We start from the raw sequence: 23,238 nt of genomic DNA on the forward strand, positions 1-23,238 counted from the left end.
AGCTGGGATTACAGGCGCCTGCCACCACGCCCAGCTAATTTTTGTATTTTTAGTAGAGATGGGGTTTCTCCATGTATGTCAGGCTGGTCTCGAACTCCTGACCTCACGTGATCCACCTGCCTCGGCCTCCCAAAATGCTGGGATTACAGGTGTGAGTCACCACGCAGCCAGCAGTCTTTTTTCTTTCTTTCTTTTTTTCTTTCTTTTTTTTTTTTATTTTTTTTGAGACATTCTTATTCTGCTGCCCAGGCTGGAGTGCAGTGGCGTGATCTCGGCTCACTGCAACCTCTGCCTCCCGTGTTCAAACACTTTTTCTACCTCAGCCTCCTGAGTAGTTGGGATTACAAATTAGCCTGCCACTATGCCTGGCTGATTTTTGTATATTTAGTAGAGCCACCATGCCAGGCCTTTTTTTTTTTTTTTTTTTTGAGATGGAGTTTCGCCCTGTCTCCCAGGCTAGAGTGCAGTGGCACGATCTCGGCTCACTGCAACCTCCACCTCCCAGGTTCAAGTGATTCTCCCTCCTCAGCCTCCTGAGTAGCCGGGATTGCAGGCATGCATCACCACGCCCAGCTAATTTTTGTATTTTTAGTAGAGACGGGTTTTTGCCATGTTAGCCAGGCTGGTCTCAAACTCCTGACCTCAAGTGATCCGCCACCTCGGCCTCCCAAAGTGCTGGGATTTACAAGCATGAACCACTGCACCCAGCCAGGATTGGTCTTTAAAACAGGATATAGGCCAGGCATGGTGGCTCCCACTTTGGGAGGCCGAGGTGGGCGGATCACAAGGTCAAGAGTACAAGACCAGCCTGGCCGAGATGGTGAAACCCCGTCTCGACTAAAAATACAAAAATTAGCTGGGCATGGTGGCGGGCACCTGTAATCCCATCTATTCATGAGGCTGAGGCAAAGAATTGCTTAAACCCGGGAGGCAGAGGTTGCATTGAGCCAAGGTTGCGCCGCTGCACTCCAGCCTGGATGACAGAGCGAGACTCCATTTCAAAAAAACAGATACAATACTAATGGTAGAAGGAGGGGTAAATAAATGTAGAGGGGGGCAGGTAACAGGCAATATGAAAGTCAACAGCAGAGAAAGGGGTTTTAGATTGGACCTACAAAAAGACTTCTTAGTACAGTATCTTAATATATAGTACCTTAATACATAGTAATCATTCAGATGTTTGTTGGACGTTTAACACAATAGAACCCATGAATGAAGTAAAGACTTTATCATACATCATAGGAATTCTTTTTCTGAATATATTCAGAAATTACCTTTTACATTTCTAAGCAAAAGTGAGCCGTCATCAAAATGTTCATCAGTTGGGAAATGGAAAGATGTGATATGTTTATGCAATGGCATATTAGAAGTTAAAAATGGCCGGGCGCGGTGGCTCAAACCTGTAATTCCAGCACTTTGGGAGGCCGAGACGGGCGGATCACGAGGTCAGGAGATCGAGACCATCCTGGCTAACACGGTGAAACCCCCGTCTCTACTAAAAATACAAAAACTAGCTGGGCGAGGTGGCGGGCGCCTGTAGTCCCAGCTACTCGGGAGGCTGAGGCAGGAGAATGGCGTAAACCTGGGAGGCGGAGCTTGCAGTGAGCTGAGATCTGGCCACTGCACTCCAGCCTGGGCCACAGAGCGAGACTCCGTCAAAAAAAAAAAAAGAAGAAGTTAAAAATGAGGCCAGGCGCAGTGGCTCATGCCTGTAATCCCTGCACTTTGGGAGGCCAAGGCGGGCAGATCACGAGGTCAGGAGATCAAGACTATCCTGGCTAACACGGTGAAACCCTGTCTCTACTAAAAACACAAAAAATTAGCCAGGTGTGGTGGCGGGTGCCTGTAGTCCCAGCTACTCCGGAGGCTGAGGCAGGAGAATGGTGTGAACCCGGGAGGCAGAGCTTGCCTCCGAGATTGCGCCACTGCACTCCAGCCTGCGCGACAGAGCCAGACTCCGTCTCAAAAAAAAAAAAAGTTAAAAATGAACTAAAGCTACATTATTAGCATTACAAATGGAATCTCAACATGCTGAATGATGAGCAAGTTATAAAAAGAATATGTCATTTATAAATTTTTTTATATGTGGATACAAATAAATTTATAGAAAAATTGATTGGATAGACACAGAAATTGTTCACAATTTTGGTTACCACTGGGAAGGGAGTGTGAAAATGGGATTGGGAAGCAGTATAAAGGAATTTGAAATTTATCAGTAATGTCCTTTTTATTTAAAGATTTAAAATACATTTATCAAAATCTCAACTCTTTCACGGGAGTTAAAAGAGGTAGAGTTGATTTCAGCATCTTCCCATTAACGAAAATAGTATTTTGCCATGGGGAACTACATTTCTTTTATGGTTGGATTATAATGAAGTGGTAAGCTGACTGAAGAAAGTTCTTGTGACCTGAGTATCATTCATGGCATGAATCTGTTCATATGGCATTTTGATCATTACAAGACCTTGAAACAGCTTGTGGTGAAAACTTCTAGGGACGTTTCTCCACAACTGGTAGCCAGCCAGCCTAGACTGAAAATCTCTTAGCTAAGTTTGTGCCAGATTTTGTTTTGTTTTTCCATCTGCTTGTAATTTCTGTAAGCTATTTGGTAGTTTGTGAGACCACCAAAATCATTATAGTGACTATAGTGCTGAGCAGAGAAATGGCAGCTACTTAGAATCATCTCTTCCTGTAAAGATAGTCTAGGAATCTAGGTTGTCATTTGTGAGAATAAACAAACAGCATTTTTCCATAGAAAGTTAAACTACAGTGCTTACTTCAGCAGCACATACACTAAAATTGAGGCCAGGCGCAGTGGCTCACACCTGTAATCCCAGTACCTTGGGAGGCCAAGGTGGGCAGATCACCCGAGGTCGGGAGTTTGAGACCAGCCTGGCTAACATGGTGAAACCCTGTCTCTACTAAAAATACAAAAAAAAAATTATCTGGACGTGGCGGTATGCACCTGTAATCCCAGCTACTCGGGAGGCTGAGGCACAAGACTCACTTGAACTGGGAGGCAGAGGTTGCAATGAGCCACTTCACTCCAGCCTGGGCAACAGAATGAGACTATCTCAAAAAAATAAATAAATAAAAGAATAAGGCCAGGCACGGTGGCTCATGCCCGTAATCCCAGCACTTTAGGAGGCCAAGGTGGGTGGATCACCTGAGGTCAGGAGTTCAAGACCAGCCTGACCAACAAGGTGAAACCCTGTCTCTACTAAAAATAGAAAAATTAGCTGGGCATGGTGGTGCGCACCTGTAATCCCAGCTACTTGGGAGACTGAGGCAGGGGAATTGCTTGAACCCGGGAGGTGGAGGTTGCAGTGAGCCAAGATGGCACCATTGCACTCCAGCCTGGGCAACAGAGCAAGACTCCATCTCCAAAAAATAGATAGATAGAAAGATAAGATACAAAGAAGATTGGCATGGCCTCTGCATCATTATGAATACTAACATAACAGTGCTAACTTGATAGGTTTTTTTTTGTCCTGCAGAATGCTATTTTCAATGACATGACTTCTCAAATTCAGTTTTTTAAATTAAACCTTTTATTTTGAGATAATTGTAGATTCAAATGCAGTTATAAGAAATAATACAGGCCAGGCACGGTGGCTCACGCCTGTAATCCCAGCACTTTGGAAGACCAAGATAGGAGGATCACTTGAGCCCACATGTTTGAGACTAGCCTGTACAACATAGCAAGACCCTATCTCTAATATTAAAAAAAAAAAAAAAATACAGAAAAATCAGCCTATAGTACCAGCTCCTCAGGTGGCTAAGGCAAGAGGATCAGGAGGTCAAGGCTGTGCAGTGAGCCTTGATTGCACCACTGTACTCCAGCCTGGGCAACGGAGCAAGACGCTGTCTTGAAAAAAAAAACAAAACAAACAAAACCAGACAGGAATGAAACAGAGTGATCCCCTGTACCCCTTCTATCCAGTTTTCTCCAGTAGTAACATGTTAAAAAACCATAATACTGTACAGTCATGCAGTAGCCATCCCCACCGCTCCCCACCTCCACTTATACACAGCGGATACATTCCAAGACTCCCAGTGGATGCCTGAAACCACAGACAGTGTCAAACCCTATGTATACTATGCTTTTTCCCATACATACCTCTGATAAAGTTTAATTTGTAAATTAGTAAAAGATTTAAAATAAAACAGTTATAAAATTTACTGTAATAGAAGTTTTGTGAATGTGGTCTCTCACTTTCTGTCTCTTTCAAAGTACTTTAATATCAGACTGAGGTTGACCGCAGGTAACTGAAACTGCAGAAAGCAAAACTGCGAATAAGAGGGAACTACCTTTTCACAAGTGGCGTGTTTACATTGATGCAATCAAAATACAGAACATTGGCCGGGCGCGGTGGCTCAAGCCTGTAATCCCAGCACTTTGGGAGGCCGAGACGGGCGGATCACGAGGTCAGGAGATCGAGACCATCCTGGCTAACACGGTGAAACCCCGTCTCTACTAAAAATACAAAAAAACTAGCCGGGCAAGGTGGCGGGCGCCTGTAGTCCCAGCTACTCGGGAGGCTGAGGCAGGAGAATGGCGTGAACCCGGGAGGCGGAGCTTGCAGTGAGCTGAGATCCAGCCACTGCACTGTAGCCCAGGCGACAGAGCAAGACTCCGTCTCAAAAAAAAAAAAAAAGATACAGAACATTTATCATTTCAAGAATGTTTTATTAATGGAATTATATATATTATATATAGAGAGAGAGAGAGACACACACACGTATGTGTATATCCTTTTGCTATGGTTTTTGTTTGATGGTTTGATTGAGATGGAGTCTTGCTCTGTTACCCAGACTGTAATGCAGTGACATGATCTCGGCTCACTGTAACCTCCGCCTCCTGGGTTTAAGCAGTTCTCCCATCTCAGCCTCCCAAGTAGCTGGGATTACAGGTGCATGCCATCAGGCCCAGCTAATTTTTTTATTTTTAGTAGAGATGGGGTTTCATCATAGTGGTCAGGCTGCTCTTGAACTGCTGACCTCAGGGGATCCACCCGCCCTGGCCTCCCAAAGTGCTGGGATTACAAGCTTCAGCCATTCCTCCTGGCCTTAGTATGTTTATTTGTTTGTTTATTTTGTTTTCACTCAACATAATTCTCTGGAGATTCATCCAGGTTGTTGTATGTATCAGTAGTTGTACCTTTTTACTGCTGAGTGATACTCCATGGTCTGGATGTACCTCAGTTTCTTTAACCATTTACCTATTGAAGGACATTTGGGTCCTTTCCAGTTTGGGACTATTATGAATAAAGCTGCTAAATATGTAGGCTTTCAGAAGTCTCTGTCCAAGTTTTTGTTTCTGTAGGATGAATGCCCAAGAGTACATTATGATAGTTGCATATTTTAGTATTTTAAGAAACTGGTTTTTCTGTATCCTCACCTAAATTTGCAGTTGTCACGGTTTTTTATTTTAGCAGTTCTGATAGGTGTATAGTGATAACTCATTGTGGTTTTAATATGCATTTGCCTAATAGCAAATAGAGTTGAGCTTTTTTCCATGTGTTTTTTTTTTTTTTTTTTTTTTTTTTTTGCCATCTGTGTATGGTCTTGGGTGAAATGTCTGTTCATGTCTTTTACTTATTTTCTTTTTTTTTTTTTTTTTGAGACGGAGTCTCGCTTTGTCGCCCAGGCTGAAGTGCAGTGGCCAGATCTCCGCTCACTGCAAGCTCTGCCTCCCGGGTTTACGCCATTCTGTTCTGTATCTTTTTTTTTTTTTTTGAGACGGAGTCTTGCTCTGTCGCCTGGGCTACAGTGCAGTGGCTGGATCTCAGCTCACTGCAAGCTCCGCCTCCCGGGTTCACGCCATTCTCCTGCCTCAGCCTCCCGAGTAGCTGGGACTACAGGCGCCCGCCACCTTGCCCGGCTAGTTTTTTTGTATTTTTAGTAGAGACGGGGTTTCACCGTGTTAGCCAGGATGGTCTCGATCTCCTGACCTCGTGATCCTCCCGTCTCGGCCTCCCAAAGTGCTGGGATTACAGGCTTGAGCCACCGCGCCTGGCTTTTGCTTGTTTTCTAAGGAGATTTTTTTTTTTTTTTTAATTTGAGTGTTCCTTATATTGTATGGATACTAGTTCCATGGATGGAACTATATGGCTTGCAAATATATTCCCCCATTGTGTAGCTTGTTATTTCATTCTCTTAACAGGGTCAAATAAATTTTAATGCAAATTGCACTACATTTGAACTTCAAAATAGAATGACCTATTCAGTGAGTTTTTCAAACACTAAAGTTTACACAGCTCTCTATGTTGCAGTGAGTGATGGGTGACATAGACACACTGAGAGAATGAGGTTCCATGTATTTTGTTATTTTTTAAGTAGGTAGTTCTTGATCCGTTTTATTACTTATTACCAGTTTTTATTTAGATTTTGGGAAATGAAGACTGTACCTAATGAATGAAATTATTTCATAATAATTTTTTAAATAATGGAAACATAACCGTTTGGTTCTCTTTAATATTTTTGCTTTTAACCTAAGGTCTCAGATGATGATAAAGAAAAGGGAGAGGGAGCTCTTCCAACTGGGAAATCCAAAAAGAAAAAAAAGAAAAAGAAGAAGCAAGGTGAAGATAACTCTCACGCACAGGTAAAATGTCAAAACAACAAGGATTCATTAAGCTCCTCCTGCTTAAAATGTGAAAAGATGAGGTACAGATGCTAAGAATATATAGAGGTAAAAGACAGTATGAGACATCATGTTTATTTAGAAAGTCATGGAATGTTTTACATATTCAATTCATCTTATTGTAATAAATGTTGTTGCTCAAAAAATTCATGTTAAAGGTGTTGCTAAACTCAAAAATAAGTAAAATTCCAAATTATTCATGCATTTTTTAATTATATAATGGTGAAATGGGAAAAGAGATACAGTATTTTACACATACAAAAATTCCTTTTGAGTAACTGGAAAGTAACATTTAGCACACATAGAAAAACCATGTGTCTAACAAGTGGAGTCTTTCACTTGACTTTTGAGTTTGCTGGTTATTTCACTTAGTAGTATCCTTTCCTTCTTTTTTGACATCTACCCAACAGACATTTTCTCTTTCGATCACTCATACATTTTCTTTTCTTTCTTTTTCTTTGATCTCTCCTATCTGGGGGAAAAAAAGTAAATTATAATAAAAATGAAGTCAGAGATGAAATTTTAACCTGGGCACAATGACTGACACCTGTAATCCCAGCACATTGGAAGGCCAAGGTGGGAGGTTTGCTTCAGTCCAGGAGTTTGAGACCAGCCTGGGCAACATGGCAAAACCCTGTCTCTACAAAAATTAGCCAGGCATGGTGGCATACGCTTGTAGCCCCAGCTACTCAGGAAGCTGAGGTGAGAGGATCACTTGCGCCCGGGAGGCAGAACTTGCAGTGAGCCAAAATCACACTATTGTACTCTAGCCTGGGTCACAGAGCAAGACCCTGTCTCAAAAAAAAAAAAATTTTTTTTTAATTTCTTTTTTTTTTTTTTTTTTTTTTTTTTTGAGACGGAGTCTTGCTCTGTCGCCCAGGCTGGAGTGCAGTGGCCGGATCTCAGCTCACCACAACCTCCGCCTCCTGGGTTCACGCCATTCTCCTGCCTCAGCCTCCCGAGTGGCTGGGACCACAGGCGCCCGCCACCTCGCCCGGCTAATTTTTTCTATTTTTAGTAGAGACGGGGTTTCACCGTGTTAGCCAGGAGGGTCTCGATCTCCTGACCTCGTGATCCGCCCGTCTCGGCCTCCCAAAGTGCTGGGATTACAGGCTTGAGCCACCGCGCCCGGCCTTTAATTTCAAATGTATCAGATTATTAGAAACATATTAGGGTTTTTTAAAGCACTAATACTGTTACATTGTAACTTCTTAAAATATTTGTATTCCTTACTATAACTGTAATTAATTGTTCAAATGTAGGAGACAGGGAGCCGCAATTTCTAGGGATAGACCACAAAGTAGTTTTTCCTACTTATTATTCTATTTGTTTACCTTTTTTTTTTTTTTTTTTTTTAATTTATTTTTTGAGACAGAGTCTGGTTCTGTTGCCAGGCTGGAGTGCAGTAGTGCGATCTCAGCTCACTGCAGCCTCTGCCTCCCGGGTTCAAGCAATTCTCTTGCCTCAGCTTCCCAAGTAGCTAGGATTACAGGCCCATGCCACCACGCCTGACTAATTTTTGCATTTTTAGTAGAGACAGGCTTTCACCATGTTAGCCAGGCTGGTCTCAGGTGATCTGGCCTCAAGTGATCCGCCCAACTCGGCCTCCCAAAGTGCTGGGATTACAGGCATGAACCACCATGCCCAGCCTTATTTATTTTTGAGACGGAGTCTCACTGTGTCGCCCCAACTGGAGTGCAGTGGCACAGTATCGCCTCACTGTAACCTCCCCCTCCCGGGTTCAAGTGATTCTCCTGCCTCAGCCTTCCAAGTAGCTGGGATTACAGGCATGAGCCACCACACCCAGCTAATTTTTGTATTTTTAGTAGAGAGCGGATTTCACCATGTTGACCAGGCTGGTCTGGTCTCAAGTGATCTGGCCTCAAGTGATCTTCCCACCTCAGCCTCCCAAAGTGCTGGGATTACAGGTGTGAGCCACCAAGCCCAGCCACTTACTGTTTTTGGAAGAAGTTTCTACATGGCTTTTTAAAGAAATATGTATTCAGTTATTTTTTATTGTGGGAAATACAAGCCCTCATAAATGATACAAGCTTATTATCAACACTTGCTTTTTCAGTAGTAAAAATGGATGGGCATTAAAGTTGTAACATAGCTAAGATCAATGGATATGAACAAACTAAAACTATATAATAGGTGTGCTTTTCTTGTTAGCTGGAGCTGGGAGATGAGAAATGTTACATCTCTCCTTTGTTAGTAGTACTACCTGAAAACCATTTTAGCCAAGTTTTTCTTGAGTTTCTTTGACTTAGAGTATTTACTAATGATAATTCTGTGGATTGTGGATTAGTTGAGTTCCTTTTAAAAGAAATTTTGTAGGATGTATTCTGAAATGTTTAATGTATTGGCAAAGGTCATTAACATGTGAATGTTTCTTTGGTATTCTGATTATCCTTTTTAAAATGTTGGCTGTGTTTTTAAAAATATAATGAATGAGTATTCTAGGTTTAGAGTCAGATCTATATTCTGAATCTTGTTCTGTCATTCTTTTTTACCTTGCACAAGTTACATAACTGCATAGATTGTTTGGAGAATTAGATATCCATGAAGTTCTATGCTAAGTACATAGCACATATATCCTACTAATAAAAGGTTATGGCTGGGTGCAGTGGCTCATGCCTATAATCCCGGCACTTTGGGAGGCCGAGGCGGGCAGATCACCTGAGGTCAGGAATTCAATACCAGCCTGACCGACATGGAGAAACCCCGCCTCTACTAAAAATACAGAATTAACCGGGTGTGGTTGCATGCGCCTGTAATCCCAGCTACTCGGGGGGTTGAGGCAGGTGAATCACTTGAACTCAGGAGGCAGAGGTTGCAATGAGCCAAGATTGCGCCATTGCACTCCAGCCTGGGCAACAAGAGTGAAACTCCATCTTAAAAAAAAAAGGTTAGGCTGGGTGCCGTGGCTCACACCTGTAATCCCAGCACTTTGGGAGGCCAAGGCGGGTGGATCACAGGGTCAGGAGTTTGAGACCATCCTGGCCAACATGGTGAAACCCCATCTCTACTAAAATACAAAAATTAGCCATGTGTGGTAGCTGGCGCCTGTAGTCCCAGCTACTTGTGAAGCTGAGGCAGGAGAATCGCAGGTTGCAGTGAGCCGAGATTGCACCACTACACTCCAGCCTGGGCAACAGAGTGAGACTCTGTCTCAAAAAAAAAAAAAAAAAGTTATATTGTTTTTTCTTTTTGTTTTGTTTTGTTTGTTTTTTAAGACATTCCATTCTGTTACCAGGCTGGAATACAGTGGCTCAATCACAGCTCACTGCAGCCTCGACCTCCTGGACTCAAGGGACCCTCCTGCTTCAACCTCCCAAGTAACTAGGACTCAGGCAGGCACCACCATGCCCAGCTAATTTTTTTTTATTTCGTTGTAGAGACAGAGTTTCCCTATGTTACCCAGGCTATGCCAGTCTCCTGGGCTCAAACAGTCCTCCTGCCTTGGCTCCTTGCCAAAGTGCTGGGATTACAGATGCAAGCTACCACACCAGACCCAAAGTCTTTTTTGGTGTTCATGTGTGGCTGATGGGGTCTTTCACTGTTGAATTCAACTTAGGATGGAAATAAATTGAGGTCTTGTGATTTTGTAAGATTGCAAAACTTTGAAAAACTTTGTGAGATTACAGACTTCAGACATATACTTCCAAAGCTACCTGCTCAGCCTAAATATATAGAAAATTTTGACTATCTAAACCCACTACTATACTGAATAAATATCATAGAATAGAACATCAGTGTTAGAAGAACATTAAGATCATCTTAGCCATTTGTTAAAAAGAACTTCCATTTTATATGGATGCATTTGCCAAAGAAAAATACAGTAATGTTTCTATTTAATATATTCTAGTTCATGTTTACTTTACATACCTAAGCATATAATGTGCTGTGGAATTATTTTGCTGAAACTTCGTAAAAGTTTGAAAGTCTAAGAATGGAAATCTTGCTGCCCTGAGGTCCTGTGGTATTTGGCATGTGCCCTCCCGTCTCCTGATTAATCAGAGTGGCATGAGGCCCACGCCACCCAAACCTTTCACTTTCCAAAGGGCTAGCCGTCCTCCACCCTGTACCATGATGTGCTAGCCTGTCTGCATTTGTTAGTGGTGATAGTCTTTATGTATAATAAATTTTTTCTTTTTTGTCTTTTTTTTTTTTTTTTCCTTTTTGTGGAGAACGGGATCTCGCTGTATTACCCAGGCAGGTCTCGAACTCCTGGGCTCAAGCTGTCCTCCCGCCTCTGCTTCCCTGAGAGCTGGGATTACAGGCGTGAGCCACCGCGCCCGGCCCTGTATAATAAATTTTTATACCCCCCAAAAAATGGAAATCTTAAAGCTTATATGAGTTTTTAGATAGGGCAAATTTTACCTTACAGTTGAGGAAACTGAGGTTTGGGGAAACTAAGTGACTTGTCCCTGAGATGTTCTGTCACCCAGGCTGGAGTGCAGTGACGAGATCTTGGCTCACTGCAACCTTCACCTCCCAGGTTCAATCTATTATCATGTATCAGCCTCCCAAGTAGCTGGGATTACAGGCATGTACCACCATTACTGGATAATTTTTGTATTTTTAGTAGAAACAGGGTTTCATCATGTTGGCCAGGCTCGTCTTCAACTCTTGACCTCAAGTGATCCGCCCACCTCGGCCTCCTAAAGTGCTGGGATTACGGGCATGAGCCACCACGCCCAGCCTAATTTTTGTATTTTTAGTAGAGATGGGGTTTCACCATTGTTACCCAGGCTGGAGTACAGTGGCGTGATCTCGTCTCACTGCAACCTCCGCCTCCCAGGTTCAAGCAGTTCTCATGCCTCAGCCTCCCAAATAGCTGGAATTACAGGCATGCGCCATCACACCCAGCTAATTTTTGTATTTTTAGTAGAGACAGGGTTTCACCAGCCAGGCTGGTCTTGAACTCCTGACCTCTGGCGATCCACCTGCCTCAGCCTCCCAAAGTGCTGGGATTACAGATGTGAGCCACTGCGCCCAGCTGTCCCTGAGATTTTGTAGCTAGATTGTGGCATGGCCAAAACAGGAATTTCCTGTCTATGCCCTTTCTACTATGTAAGCTGAATTTATCTCGAAAATTAACTTATGTATAAACATTTTATTCCTTGAAATTGTTAAGTGAAGTGTTTTTTGTGGGTTTTTTTCTTTTTTTTTTTTTGGACGGAGTTTCCCTCTGTTACCCAGGCTGAATGCAATGGTGCGATCTCGGCTCACTGCAACCTTCGCTTCCCGGGCTGGAGCAATTCTCGTGCCTCCTCCCAAGTATCTGGGATTAAAGGCATGCACCACCATGCCTGGCTAATTTTTGTGTTTTTGTAGTTTTGGGGGGTTGTGTTTTTTTGAGACAGAGTCACCCAGCCTGGAGTACCGTGGTGTGATCACAGTCCACTGCAGCCTCAGTCTCTCAGGCTCAAGTAGTCCTCCCTCCTCAGCCTCCTGAGTAACTGGGACTACATGTGCACACCACCACACGTGACTAATTTTTGTATTTTTGTAGAAATGGTTTCACCATGTTGCCCAGGCTGGTCTTGAATTCCTGAGCTCAAGCAATTCACCCACCTCCACCTCCCAAAGTGCTGGGATTACAACCATACACCACCATAGATTTTAATTAATGAAGAATGAATGATTTATATAATCTAATAGGTTGTTTTTTTCTGTAGGACACAGAAGAATTAGAAAAAGAGATTAGAGAAGAGCTTCCAGTGAATACCTCTAAAACCCGTCCAAAACAGGAAAAAGCTTTTTCCTTGAAGACCATAAGCACTAGTGATCCAGCCGAAGTACTCGTCAAAAATAGCCAGGTAATTTTTAAGAATAATAAAGTTGCCGGGCGCGGTGGCTTACACCTGTAATCCCAGCACTTTGAGAAGCCAAGACAGGCAGATCATGAGGTCAGGAGTTGGAGACCAGCCTGGCCAACATAGCGAAACCCTGTCTCTACTAAAATTACAAAAAATTAGCTGGGCGTGGTGGCGGGAGCCTGTAATCCCAGTTACTTGGGAGGCTGAGGCAGGAGAATCGCTTGAACTCAGGAGGTGAAAGTTGCTGTCAGCCAAGATCGTGCCATTGCACTACAACCTGGGCAACAGTGCGAGACTCCATCTTTAAAAAAAAAAAAAAAGAGTAATAAAGTTTTGGCTGGGCACAGTGGCTCATGCCTGTAATCCCATCACTTTGGGATGGCGAGGTGGGCAGATCACCTGAGATCAGGAGTTCGAGACCAGCCTGACCAACATGGTGAAACCCCGTGTCTACTAAAAACAAAAATTAACCAGGTGTGGTGGCGGGCGCCTGTAACCCAGCTACTTAGGAGGCTGAGGCAGGAGAATCGCTTGAACCTGAGAGGCAGAGGTTGCAGTGAACCAAGATCATGCCACTGCACTCTGGCCTGGGCAACAGAGCGAGACACTGTCTCAAAAAAAAAAGAAAGAGGCCGGGCGCGGTGGCTCAAGCCTGTAATCCCAGCACTTTGGGAGGCCGAGACGGGTGGATCACGAGGTCAGGAGATCGAGACCATCCTGGCTAACACCGTGAAACCCCGTCTCTACTAAAAAAATACAAAAAACTAGCCAGGCGAGGTGGCGGGTGCCTGTAGTCCCAGCTACTCAGGAGGCTGAGCCAGGAGAATGGCGTAAACCCGGGAAGCGGAGCTTGCAGTGAGCTGAGATCCGGCCACTGCACTCCAGCCTGGGCGATAGAGCGAGACTCCATCTCAAAAAAATAAAAAATAAAAAATAAAAAAAAAAAGAAAGAATAATAAAGTTTTGTTGACTCAAGTATTTTATCATAAATAATGTTTTAAGCACTGTGCTAATCATTTAAAATATAATGACTAATTTAGTCTTCAAAACAATCCCAAGAGAAAGGTAAGATGCATTTTATAAATGAAGCTAGAGAAGTTGAATAACTTGCCCAAAGTCTCATAACTATCAGTAGTGAAATCAAGAACCACTATACTGTATTTTCTCCTGCTAAATATCTAGGCATACAAGGGATAGACAGCTTAGAGAAAATATGATTGGTTTCATTTTCCCCCAATATATGTACATAATACAACTATAGTTCAGCCTCCCAAAATGGAACATTTGTTTAAAACTTGGTTATAGGCTTTTAAAAGATGTGCCTTCTATGGAAGCTATCTGTATGGTAGAAGGGACCATTTTATAAAAGGCCTATGTTGGCGACACAAAATCTGATTTCGAATTGGGTAAATTAATTACATCATATTAAAATAAATTCAGGGCTGGGTACGGTGGCTCACGCCTGTAATCCCAGCACTTTGGGAGGCCGAGGTGGGTGGATCACAAGGTCAGGAGTTCGAGACCAGCCTGGCCAATATGGTGAAACCCTGTCTCTACTAAAAATACAAAACTTGGCTGGGCGTGTTGGCAGGCACCTGTAGTCCCAGCTACCTGAGAGGCTGAGGCAGGAGAACTCCTTGAACCCAGGAGGCGGAGGTTACAGTGAGCCAAGATCGCACCACTGCACTCCAGCCTGGGCAACACAGTGAGGGGCCATCTCAAAAATATATATATATTAAATTCTACTAGAGTTGCCTGGTTTATTTATGCTTTTTTTTTTTCTTTTTTTTTTTTTTTTTTTACCTTTTTGTGGATAACAGGGTCTCGCTATAGTGCCTCGGCAGGTCTTGAGCTCCTGGGCTCAAGCTGTCGTCCCGCCTCTGCCTCCCTAAGAGCTGGGGTTATAGGCATGAGCCACCGTGCCCGGCACCTGGTTTATTATTCAGAAAAAATGTATTGAGAACCTACTGCATACCATACTCTATTTGAAGTGCTGGGATACAGCAGATAACAAAACAGACCAAAAACCACCTGCCCTTGGCAGCTTACATATTTAGTGGAACAGCTTTAGACAAGAAACTTGAGTTACTGCTAGAAAAGTGAATTTGTAACTGTCTTGTACTAAAACAGTTTTAATAATACTCCTTATTTAGATTTGATGCTTTTATTTCCCTATGCATATTTTGAGATAAAACAGTACAGTCTTGGGAGGTTTATTTGTTTGTTTGTTGTTTTTTTTTTAACAGAGTCTTGCTCTGTCACCCAGACTAGAGTACAGTGGCACAGTGTTAGCTCACTGCAGCCTCTACCTCCCGGGTTCAAGTGATCCTCCTGCCTCAGCCTCCCGAGTAGCTGGGACTACAGGTGCACATCACCACACCCAGCTAATTTTTGTATTTTTTATAGAGACAGGGTCTCACCATGTTTCTCAGGCTGGTCTGAAACTCCTGGACTCAAGCAGTCCTCCCACCTCAGCCTCCCAAAGTGCTGGGATTACAGGTGTGAGCCACCACACCTGGGCTGCAGTCTCAATATAATAAATGGCAAAGGCCAGGCGTGGTGGCTCATACCTGTAATCCCAGCACTTTGGGAGGCTGAGGCAGGCGGATCACGAGATTAGGAGTTTGAGACCAGCCTGACGGACATGATGAAACCCTGTCTCTACTGAAAATACAAAAAGTAGCCAGGTGTGGTGGCACACACCTGTAATCCCAGCTACTCAGGAGGCTGAGGCAGGACAATCGCTTGAACCTGGGAGGCAGAGGTTGCAGTGAGCCAAGATCACGCCACTGCACTCTAGCCTGGGTGACAAAGTGAGACTCCATCTCATAAATAAATAAGCAACCAGGTGCAGTGGCTCCCGCCTGTAATCCCAACACTTTGGAAGGCCAAGGCAGGAGGATCGCTTGAGTCCAGGAGTTAGAGACCAGCCTGGGCAACATGGCTAGACTCAGTATTTACAGAAAGCACAAAAATTAGCTGGATGTCATGGTGTGTGCTTATAATCCCAGCTACTCAGGAGACTGAGTGGGAAGACCACTTGAGCCCAGGAATTTGAGGCTGCAATAAGCTGTAATAATTGTGCCACTGCACTCCAGCCTGGGTGACAAAATGAGGCCTTGTAAAAATATATATGTGTGTGTGTGTGTGTGTGTGTGTGTGTGTATAATAAATAAAGGGTCTATTTGAATTTTTTTTTTTTTTTTTTTTTTTGCAACAGAGTCTTGCTCTATTGCCCAGGCTGGATTGCAGTGACACACTCCGCAATCTCAGCGCACTGCAACCTCTACCTCCCGGGTTCAGGCGATTTTCCTGCCTCAGCCTCATGAGTAGCTGGGATTACAGGCGCACGCCACCACCCCTGGCTAATTTTTGTATTTTTAGTAGAGACGGATTTTCACCATGTTGGCCAGGCTGGTCTCGAACTCCTGACCTCAAGTGATCTGCCTACCTCAGCCTCCCAAAGTGCTGGGATTACAGGTGTGAACCAGCGCGCCCGGCCTCTGTTCAACATTTTTATATTAAATCATTTTCAGAAGCCATTTTATGAAGAATATTTGATCCGTTCTGTGACTTAATGTAGATAAGTGAGAATAGAGGGGAAAAGGAGATTAAAAATAAGTAATAATAAAACTTCTGGATATGAAATAAATACAGGGAACACTGAGAAAGGTAAAGAGACTAGGCAACATAAATACAACTTCAGGGCCGGCCACGGTGGCTCATGCCTTGTAATCCCAGCACTTTGGGAGGTCCAGATGGGTAGATCACTTGAACTCAGAAGTTCGAGACCAGCCTGGGCAGCATGGTGAAACCCCCCCTCTCTACCAAAAATACAAAAAAATTGCCGGATATGGTGGTGTGCACCTGTGGTCCCAGGTACTTGGGGGACTGAGGTGGGAGGATCTTGTGAGCCCAGGAGGCAGAGGTTGCAGAGAATGAAGATCACGCCACTGCACTCCAGCCTGGGTGACAGAGTGAGATCCTGTCTCACACACACACACACAAAAATACAACTTCAGATACCTAGAATAGGAAGAAAGAATCCTAGTAATTACTTGGGCTCACACCATTTCCTCTTGTATCCTTATCCCATTTTGCTTTCTCGAATCTATGGGGCCTGGAAGAATAGGGTCTAGAGAAGCATTACTTACCCTTCTTTCTATGTTCAGGATAATGATCACAGATAGAGCTAATAGGTGAAATGATCTTCTACTCATCTCTCACATGCTGAAGGCACTCCAGATTACTGATGTTTTTATCATTGCCAGGTCCTGATCATTTATTAATGGATATGCCTCAGTGAGGCAAATCAGTTAGTTTACCTCCTTTCTGCTTCCAGGCTGTAGAGAAGTAAGGCTCAAGAATCTAGGCTCGGCCGGGCGCGGTGGCTCAAGCCTGTAATCCCAGCACTTTGGGAGGCCAAGACGGGCGGATCACGAGGTCAGGAGATCGAGACCATCCTGGCTAACGCGGTGAAACCCCGTCTCTACTAAAAATACGAAGAAAAACTAGCCGGGCGAGGTAGCGGCGCCTGTAGTCCCAGCTACTCGGGAGGCTGAGGCAGGAGAATGGCGTGAACCCGGGAGGCGGAGCTTGCAGTGAGCTGAGATCCGGCCACTGCACTCCAGCCTGGGCGACAGAGCGAGACTCTGTCTCAAAAAAAAAAAAGAATCTACGCTCTGCCTTAAGCATTCTAATTTCACTACCAGACTGGATAAAACACTGAAAATTTGGACCTGAGTGTTACCAGTTGCTCGAATCAGTAGGACCAGTAACCACAGTGTGCTTGTAGGAAACAGAAGCTGTTGCTGCTGCTGTTTGAGAAATTCTTACCTGTTAGGAAGGAGATTAGGGGTTGTCATCTACTGGTAGTTCAGAAGTTAGCTATTTTCCTTCTGTTTTTCACAAAAATTTTTGAAGCATTCTGAGTTGGTGGAAATGGACAACAACCATTGAATCACCAACAAGTATAAAATCAGCCAGTCTCAGTGGTTCATGCCTATAATCCCAGCTACTCTGGAGGTTGAAGCGGGAGGATCACTTGAACCCACAGGTCAAGGCTGCAGTGAGCTGTTTGGTGCCTCTGCACTCTAGGCTAGGCCACAGAGCGACACTGTGTCTCAAAAAAGAAAAGTATAAAATCATCTTATTGGCCAGGCGCGGTGGCTCAAGCCTGTAATCCCAGCACTGTGGGAGGCCAAGACGGGCGGATCATGAGGTCAGGAGATCGAGACCATCCTGGCTAACACGGTGAAACCCCATCTCTACTAAAAAAAATACAAAAAACTAGCCAGGCGAGGTGGCGGGCGCCTGTAGTGCCAGCTACTCGGGAGGCTGAGGCAGGAGAATGGCGTGAACCCAGGAGGCGGAGCTTGCAGTGAGCCCAGATCGCGCCACTGCACTCCATCCTGGGCGACAGAGCGAGACTTTGTCTCAAAAATAAATAAATAAATAAAATCATCTTATTTATAATGAAACATAAGAATATAAAAGTTAGGCCAGGCGTGGTGGCTCACATCTATAATCCCAGCACTTTGGGAGGCTGAGGCAGGCGGATCACGAAGTCAGGAGATCGAGACCATCCTGGCTAACACGGTAAAACCTTGTCTCTACTAAAAATCCAAAAAAGTTAGCTGGGCATGGTGGCGGGCATCTGTAGTCCCAGCAACTCGAGAGACTGAGGCAGGAGAATCGCTTGAACCCAGGAGGCAGAGGTTGCAGTGAGCCTGGATTGTGCCACTGCACTCCAGCCTGGGTGACAGAGTGAGACTCCACCTCAAAAAAAAAGTTAATGAAAATGAAATTATTTGGCCGGGCACGGTGGCTCAAGCCTGTAATCCCAGCACTTTGGGAGGCCGAGATGGGCGGATCACAAGGTCAGGAGATCGAGACCATCCTGGCTAACACGGTGAAACCCCGTCTCTACTAAAATACAAAAAACTAGCCGGGCGAGATGGCGGGCGCCTGTAGTCCCAGCTACTCGGGAGGCTGAGGCAGGAGAATGGCGTGAACCCGGGAGACGGGGCTTGCAGTGAGCTGAGATCCGGCCACTGCACTCCAGCCTGGGCGACAGAGCGAGACTCTGTCTCAAAAAAAAAAAAAAAGAAAATGAAATTATTCATTTCTATTTGAAATTCGGTAGACATTTTGTAATTTCATACCTTCATTTTTATCTCAACATATATTCATAAATGTCATGGGTGATGATTGATTTGGCCGTATCACTAGAGGGCACGTATGAGTTACATTGCTTATCTGGAAACCATATTAGTATTGAATTGCTTCTAAACAGCCTCTTAGTATTACTGTGATATTTAAACTTTATTTGAAAATTTCACCAAAAAACCTGAGATGATTTTTTCCTAAAATAGCCTATCAAGACTCTTCCACCTGCTACTTCTACCGAGCCATCTGTTATCTTATCAAAAAGTGATTCTGACAAGAGCTCCTCCCAAGTGCCGCCAACTCTACAAGAGACAGATAAATCCAAGTCAAATACCAAGCAAAATAGTGTGCCTCCTTCACAGAGTAAGTAATCATTTTTTATTCCTTTGTACTGTTTACATTTTTCATGTGTTAAGATTCTGATCTTAAAAGTCTAATGGATTAATAAGAGTAGCCCTTTCTTCCTTTGAAAATGCTAAATTTTTTGGACGTTTGTGTACTTAAGTTGTGAAGGCCAAGCTGTTAAAATAACTGAAGGAAGCTGGGTGCCGTGGCTCACAGCTGTAATCCCGGCACTTTGGGAGGCCAAGGCAGGCGGATCACTTGAGGTCAGAAGTTCAACACCAGCCTAGCCAACATGGAGAAACCAAGTCTCTACTAAAAATACAAAAATTAGCTGGGTGTGCTGGCCGCACATCTGTTATCCCAGCTACTGGGGAGGCTGAGGCAGGAGAATCGCTTGAACCCAGGAGACGGAGGTTGTAGTGAGCCAAGATTGCACCATTGCACTCCAGCCTGGGTGACAGAGCGAGACTCAATAAATAAATAAATGATCAACCTATCTATCTATCTATCTATCTATCTATCTATCTATCTGTCTGTCTCTGAAGGAGAGAATACATTGCTGAGAACAGAGGGAGAACTTTCGTGCCTGCCTGCTTGTCTATCTGGTCCCTCTCCCTTTTTCTCTGCACATGTTCTTGAGGCTACAAATTATTCTATGCTTTTTTTCCTCCTTTACTCTCTTCAGCTACCTTTAGTACCCATTTTACCCATTTTTCTGTTTTATTAGTTAGGTTGAGCGGTATTAAATAACAGTTTTTTTAGGTCAAAACTGGTTGAATATCAGCAGTTCCATTTTGTTCAACCTAATAATACCATTGAAAAGAAAGGAGGGAGGAAGACATAGAATAACTTAAAATATATAATGAGGGCTTGAAAACTTAAACATAAAATTTGAGTATTTTAAAAGATTTTCATAGTTACTACTTTTATATTATTGAGATGTAACAATATTTACTATCCTCCTAATTTTTTTTCTTCATTTTCCCCCCTTTTTAGCCAAGTCTGAAACTAGCTGGGAATCTCCCAAACAAATAAAAAAGAAGAAAAAAGCCAGACGAGAAACGTGAAATTTTTTTTCCTGAATTGGACATGTGTTTGCAAACACTGTCTTGAAGATTATGCTGTTTATGCAATAATTTGTGAACATGTACAGAGTTTTATATAAATTTAAACCAATTTTTAAAACAAAACTGCGGACACAACCACCATAAAAATGGAATCAAAAGAAAGTTAATTTATGAAATTAAGAGGTCAGCAGAATATACTCAGTGATGGAAGACACTTGGGAAAGTCTTTTTAATTGAACAAGAACGATCTTAATTTAAGAATATTATCTTGGTTTTACAACAGTGCCCTGTTTACAACAGATTGTGCCCTATCTCATCTGCAGCCGAGGAAGAAAGGATTCTGATTAGAAAGAGGGTTGCCTACAAATTAGTAAGCAATTCCTTGGATCTTATGCACAGAACTTGTACCATTTGAATCTGTTTTATGCTTAAATCAAAGTGCTTTGATCAAATACATAACCTGCCATATCTTTACATATTTGTTGGTAGCAATTTGTATTAAAGAAATCACAAGTGCAAATAAAAAGTCATTTATCATTTGTTTAACTAAACTGTCATGGTTTAGTTTACAATTTTTAAAAGTTCTTAAAATACGGAAAATGCAGTTGACACTTGTATGGCTTATGAAGTTATTTTTGATAGTCTTACATTACTTGAATTGTTCAAAGTACAGTATATTTTAAATTAAGAAAAGTGAACTATATGTATTTGTTTTATACATTTAAGGCTTAGACTCATAAATAATGCTATTGTTTATGATTTGAAAACTTTCAGGCAAAATCCAATTTACATTTTTCCTTTCCCTAGCAATTACTTTTTTCCAGCTTCAACTCTTCTTAGTTACTAATACTTTTTTGACTTTAAAAATGAAATCATTCACAAACTTTTGGTATATGATGGAGAATGAAAAACTAGAGTCAGACAGCTTTAATTGACATTGTCAAGACCTCCAGTTATCAGGAATACATTTTTTTACTGCCTTAACCTGTAGTGTGTAGAATATGCATCAATTTCTTGAAGGGGATTCATGTTTTTATAAGAATTTTCATGTAATTATTGCAATTGTGGTCAAATAAGGAACGTTTCCTGCTTGAAATTATATTGATTTAAATGATGTGTGAGATGTTTCACCATTTTCAGGCACTGTGTAATTCTATTGTAATAAACTGGCAGGTATCTTTGTAACTATAAATAGTGCATGCTCAGCCATGTACACTGTAAATAGCCTTTACCAAACGTGTTTGACAAGGACCATAATTAACATCACTTAGTGAATTGTGATAAAGAAAAACAAGCCATGATTTATTCGACGTGATTGGCTTAATTGTTTTTATGTGGCGCCAAGAATGAACCTGTTTAACAGCTGTAACCAATGGTACTGATCTATCCATCCAATGTTGTTGTTATATTTGATTGTGGTTCAATAGTATTGCGTTGTCAGACTAGGAAAGCTAAACAAACAAAATGGTTTTAGTTTTGCTGAAGACTGGCCTTATTAATGGACAGCTTTCCTAACAAGAGATTATTAACTTTTATCAGGTGTTAACATCTGTTTCAGGAACATGGCAGTATGTTTACATGTCAGAAGTTTTGTTTAATTCTATGGTATTTCTAAATTGACTTGTTTAAATAAATTCAGCAAATGGATAGCATTGTTTTTTATTTGCTTCAATATGGGGGTATAATAGCTAAAGAGCCAAGGATGGATTTCTTCAAATGACTTTATTCTGTTGGCTTTACATAGGTGTTGGAGGATTCCGAAGGTGTCAGCACTTTGTAAAGGTACCACAAAAGAGAATTTGATAGGGAATCTAATTTTAGAATGTGCCAAATGGTCTGTGCTCAACAATATAATTGAACTCTCTCAACTCTACCTCACCATTTCTTTATCTTAAAATTCTGTTGGCTATGTCAAACGTTGGACTTTATTTCTTCAGCCTAGTATCTCCCCATTCTACCACCTATGCCAGATGTTAAAGACACCAGATGTTTTGAGGAGAAAGGTGTTGTGGAGATGCAGAGATGCACTGCTAAGTTGAGGTGGATCCAGTATAGAGATACCTCTATTTATTCTTTCTGGCTCAAGAGCTTGGACTTGGGTTTTGTTTTAAGAGATGGCAGCTGACTGGGTGCAGTGGCTCACATCTGTAGTCCCAGCACTTTGGGAGGCCAAGGCAGGTGGATCACGAGGTCAGGAGTTCAAGACCAGCCTGGCCAAGAGGGTGAAACCCCATCTCTACTAAAAATACAACAAAAATTAGTTGGGCATGGTGGTGGGCCCCTGTAATCCCAGCTACTCAGGAGGCTAAGACAGAGAATCATATGAACCCAGGAGGCAAAGGTTGCAAAGCCAAGATCGTGCCCCACTGCACTCCAGCCTGGGCAACAGAGCAAGACTCCGTCTCAAAAAAAAAAAAAAAAAAAAAAAGATGGCAGCTATATAAACAGTAAAATTAATTACATTCTCTTTCACATGCATGAGGTGCAAACTCTCACAAAGTATTTTAATTACCCTTTACCTTGTTTCATAGATCTTTATGTGACATAAAAACAGTTTCTGGGCCAGGCGCGGTGGCTCACGCCTGTAATCCTAACACTTTGGGAGGCCAAGGCAGGTGGATCACCTGAGGTCAGGAGTTTGAGACTAGCCTGGCCAATATGGTGAAACCCCATCTCTAATAAAAATGCAAAAATTAGATGGGCGTGGTAGCAGGCGCCTGTAATCCCACCTACTCGGTAGGCTGAGGCAGAGAATCGCTGGAACCCAGGCGGTAATGGAGGTTGCAGTGAGCCGAGATCGCGCCACTGCACTCCAGCATGAAAGACAGCGAGACTCGGTCTCAAAAAAAAAGTTTCTGGCACCTGAACAGGAACTAGTTTCCATCATCAAGTCAGAAAGCACTGAAATCTAGATGGTGATTCAGGGAGGAGCAGGGGAAGAGAGCCTATTCTACGGCGGCATGAATAAGATGCTTCCAGAACTAGTAGGGAAATAAGTAACCTCTTCAGGCTTTATCAGGACTGGAGGGGAACCTTGCTCATGTTAGCAAGCAAAGTGTCTTAGAGAAGCCACTCAAAAGGCTCCCTAATCCAGCCTGTCTCCACATACATACTGAAAATTCTTCCTTACTCTGATGCAGGGTTTAGTGGTTTAGGGGTTTCTCCAGACTGGAATCCTACCTATCTG

General features: G+C 42.9%; 1 protein-coding gene across 6 annotated transcripts in view; it reads left to right on the top strand.

Moving 5' to 3' along the window:
- MTDH (metadherin) overlaps positions 1–21,942 on the top strand; it is an 81,812-nt gene extending 59,870 nt beyond the window's left edge. For all 6 annotated transcript variants that reach the window (XM_023183960.2, XM_023183959.2, XM_026454926.1 and 3 more), the window contains 4 exons: positions 6,500–6,607; positions 12,331–12,471; positions 18,846–19,002; positions 19,981–21,942. In XM_023183960.2, the coding sequence (XP_023039728.1) occupies positions 6,500–6,607; positions 12,331–12,471; positions 18,846–19,002; positions 19,981–20,051 (477 nt within the window). In that variant the 3' untranslated portion in view covers positions 20,052–21,942. The remainder of the gene's footprint in view (positions 1–6,499; positions 6,608–12,330; positions 12,472–18,845; positions 19,003–19,980) is intronic.
- The last annotated feature ends 1,296 nt before the right edge of the window (positions 21,943–23,238 follow it).

This window comes from Piliocolobus tephrosceles, chromosome 7 (genome assembly GCF_002776525.5).
Source record: "Piliocolobus tephrosceles isolate RC106 chromosome 7, ASM277652v3, whole genome shotgun sequence".
Classification (NCBI taxonomy): Eukaryota; Metazoa; Chordata; class Mammalia; order Primates; family Cercopithecidae; genus Piliocolobus; species Piliocolobus tephrosceles.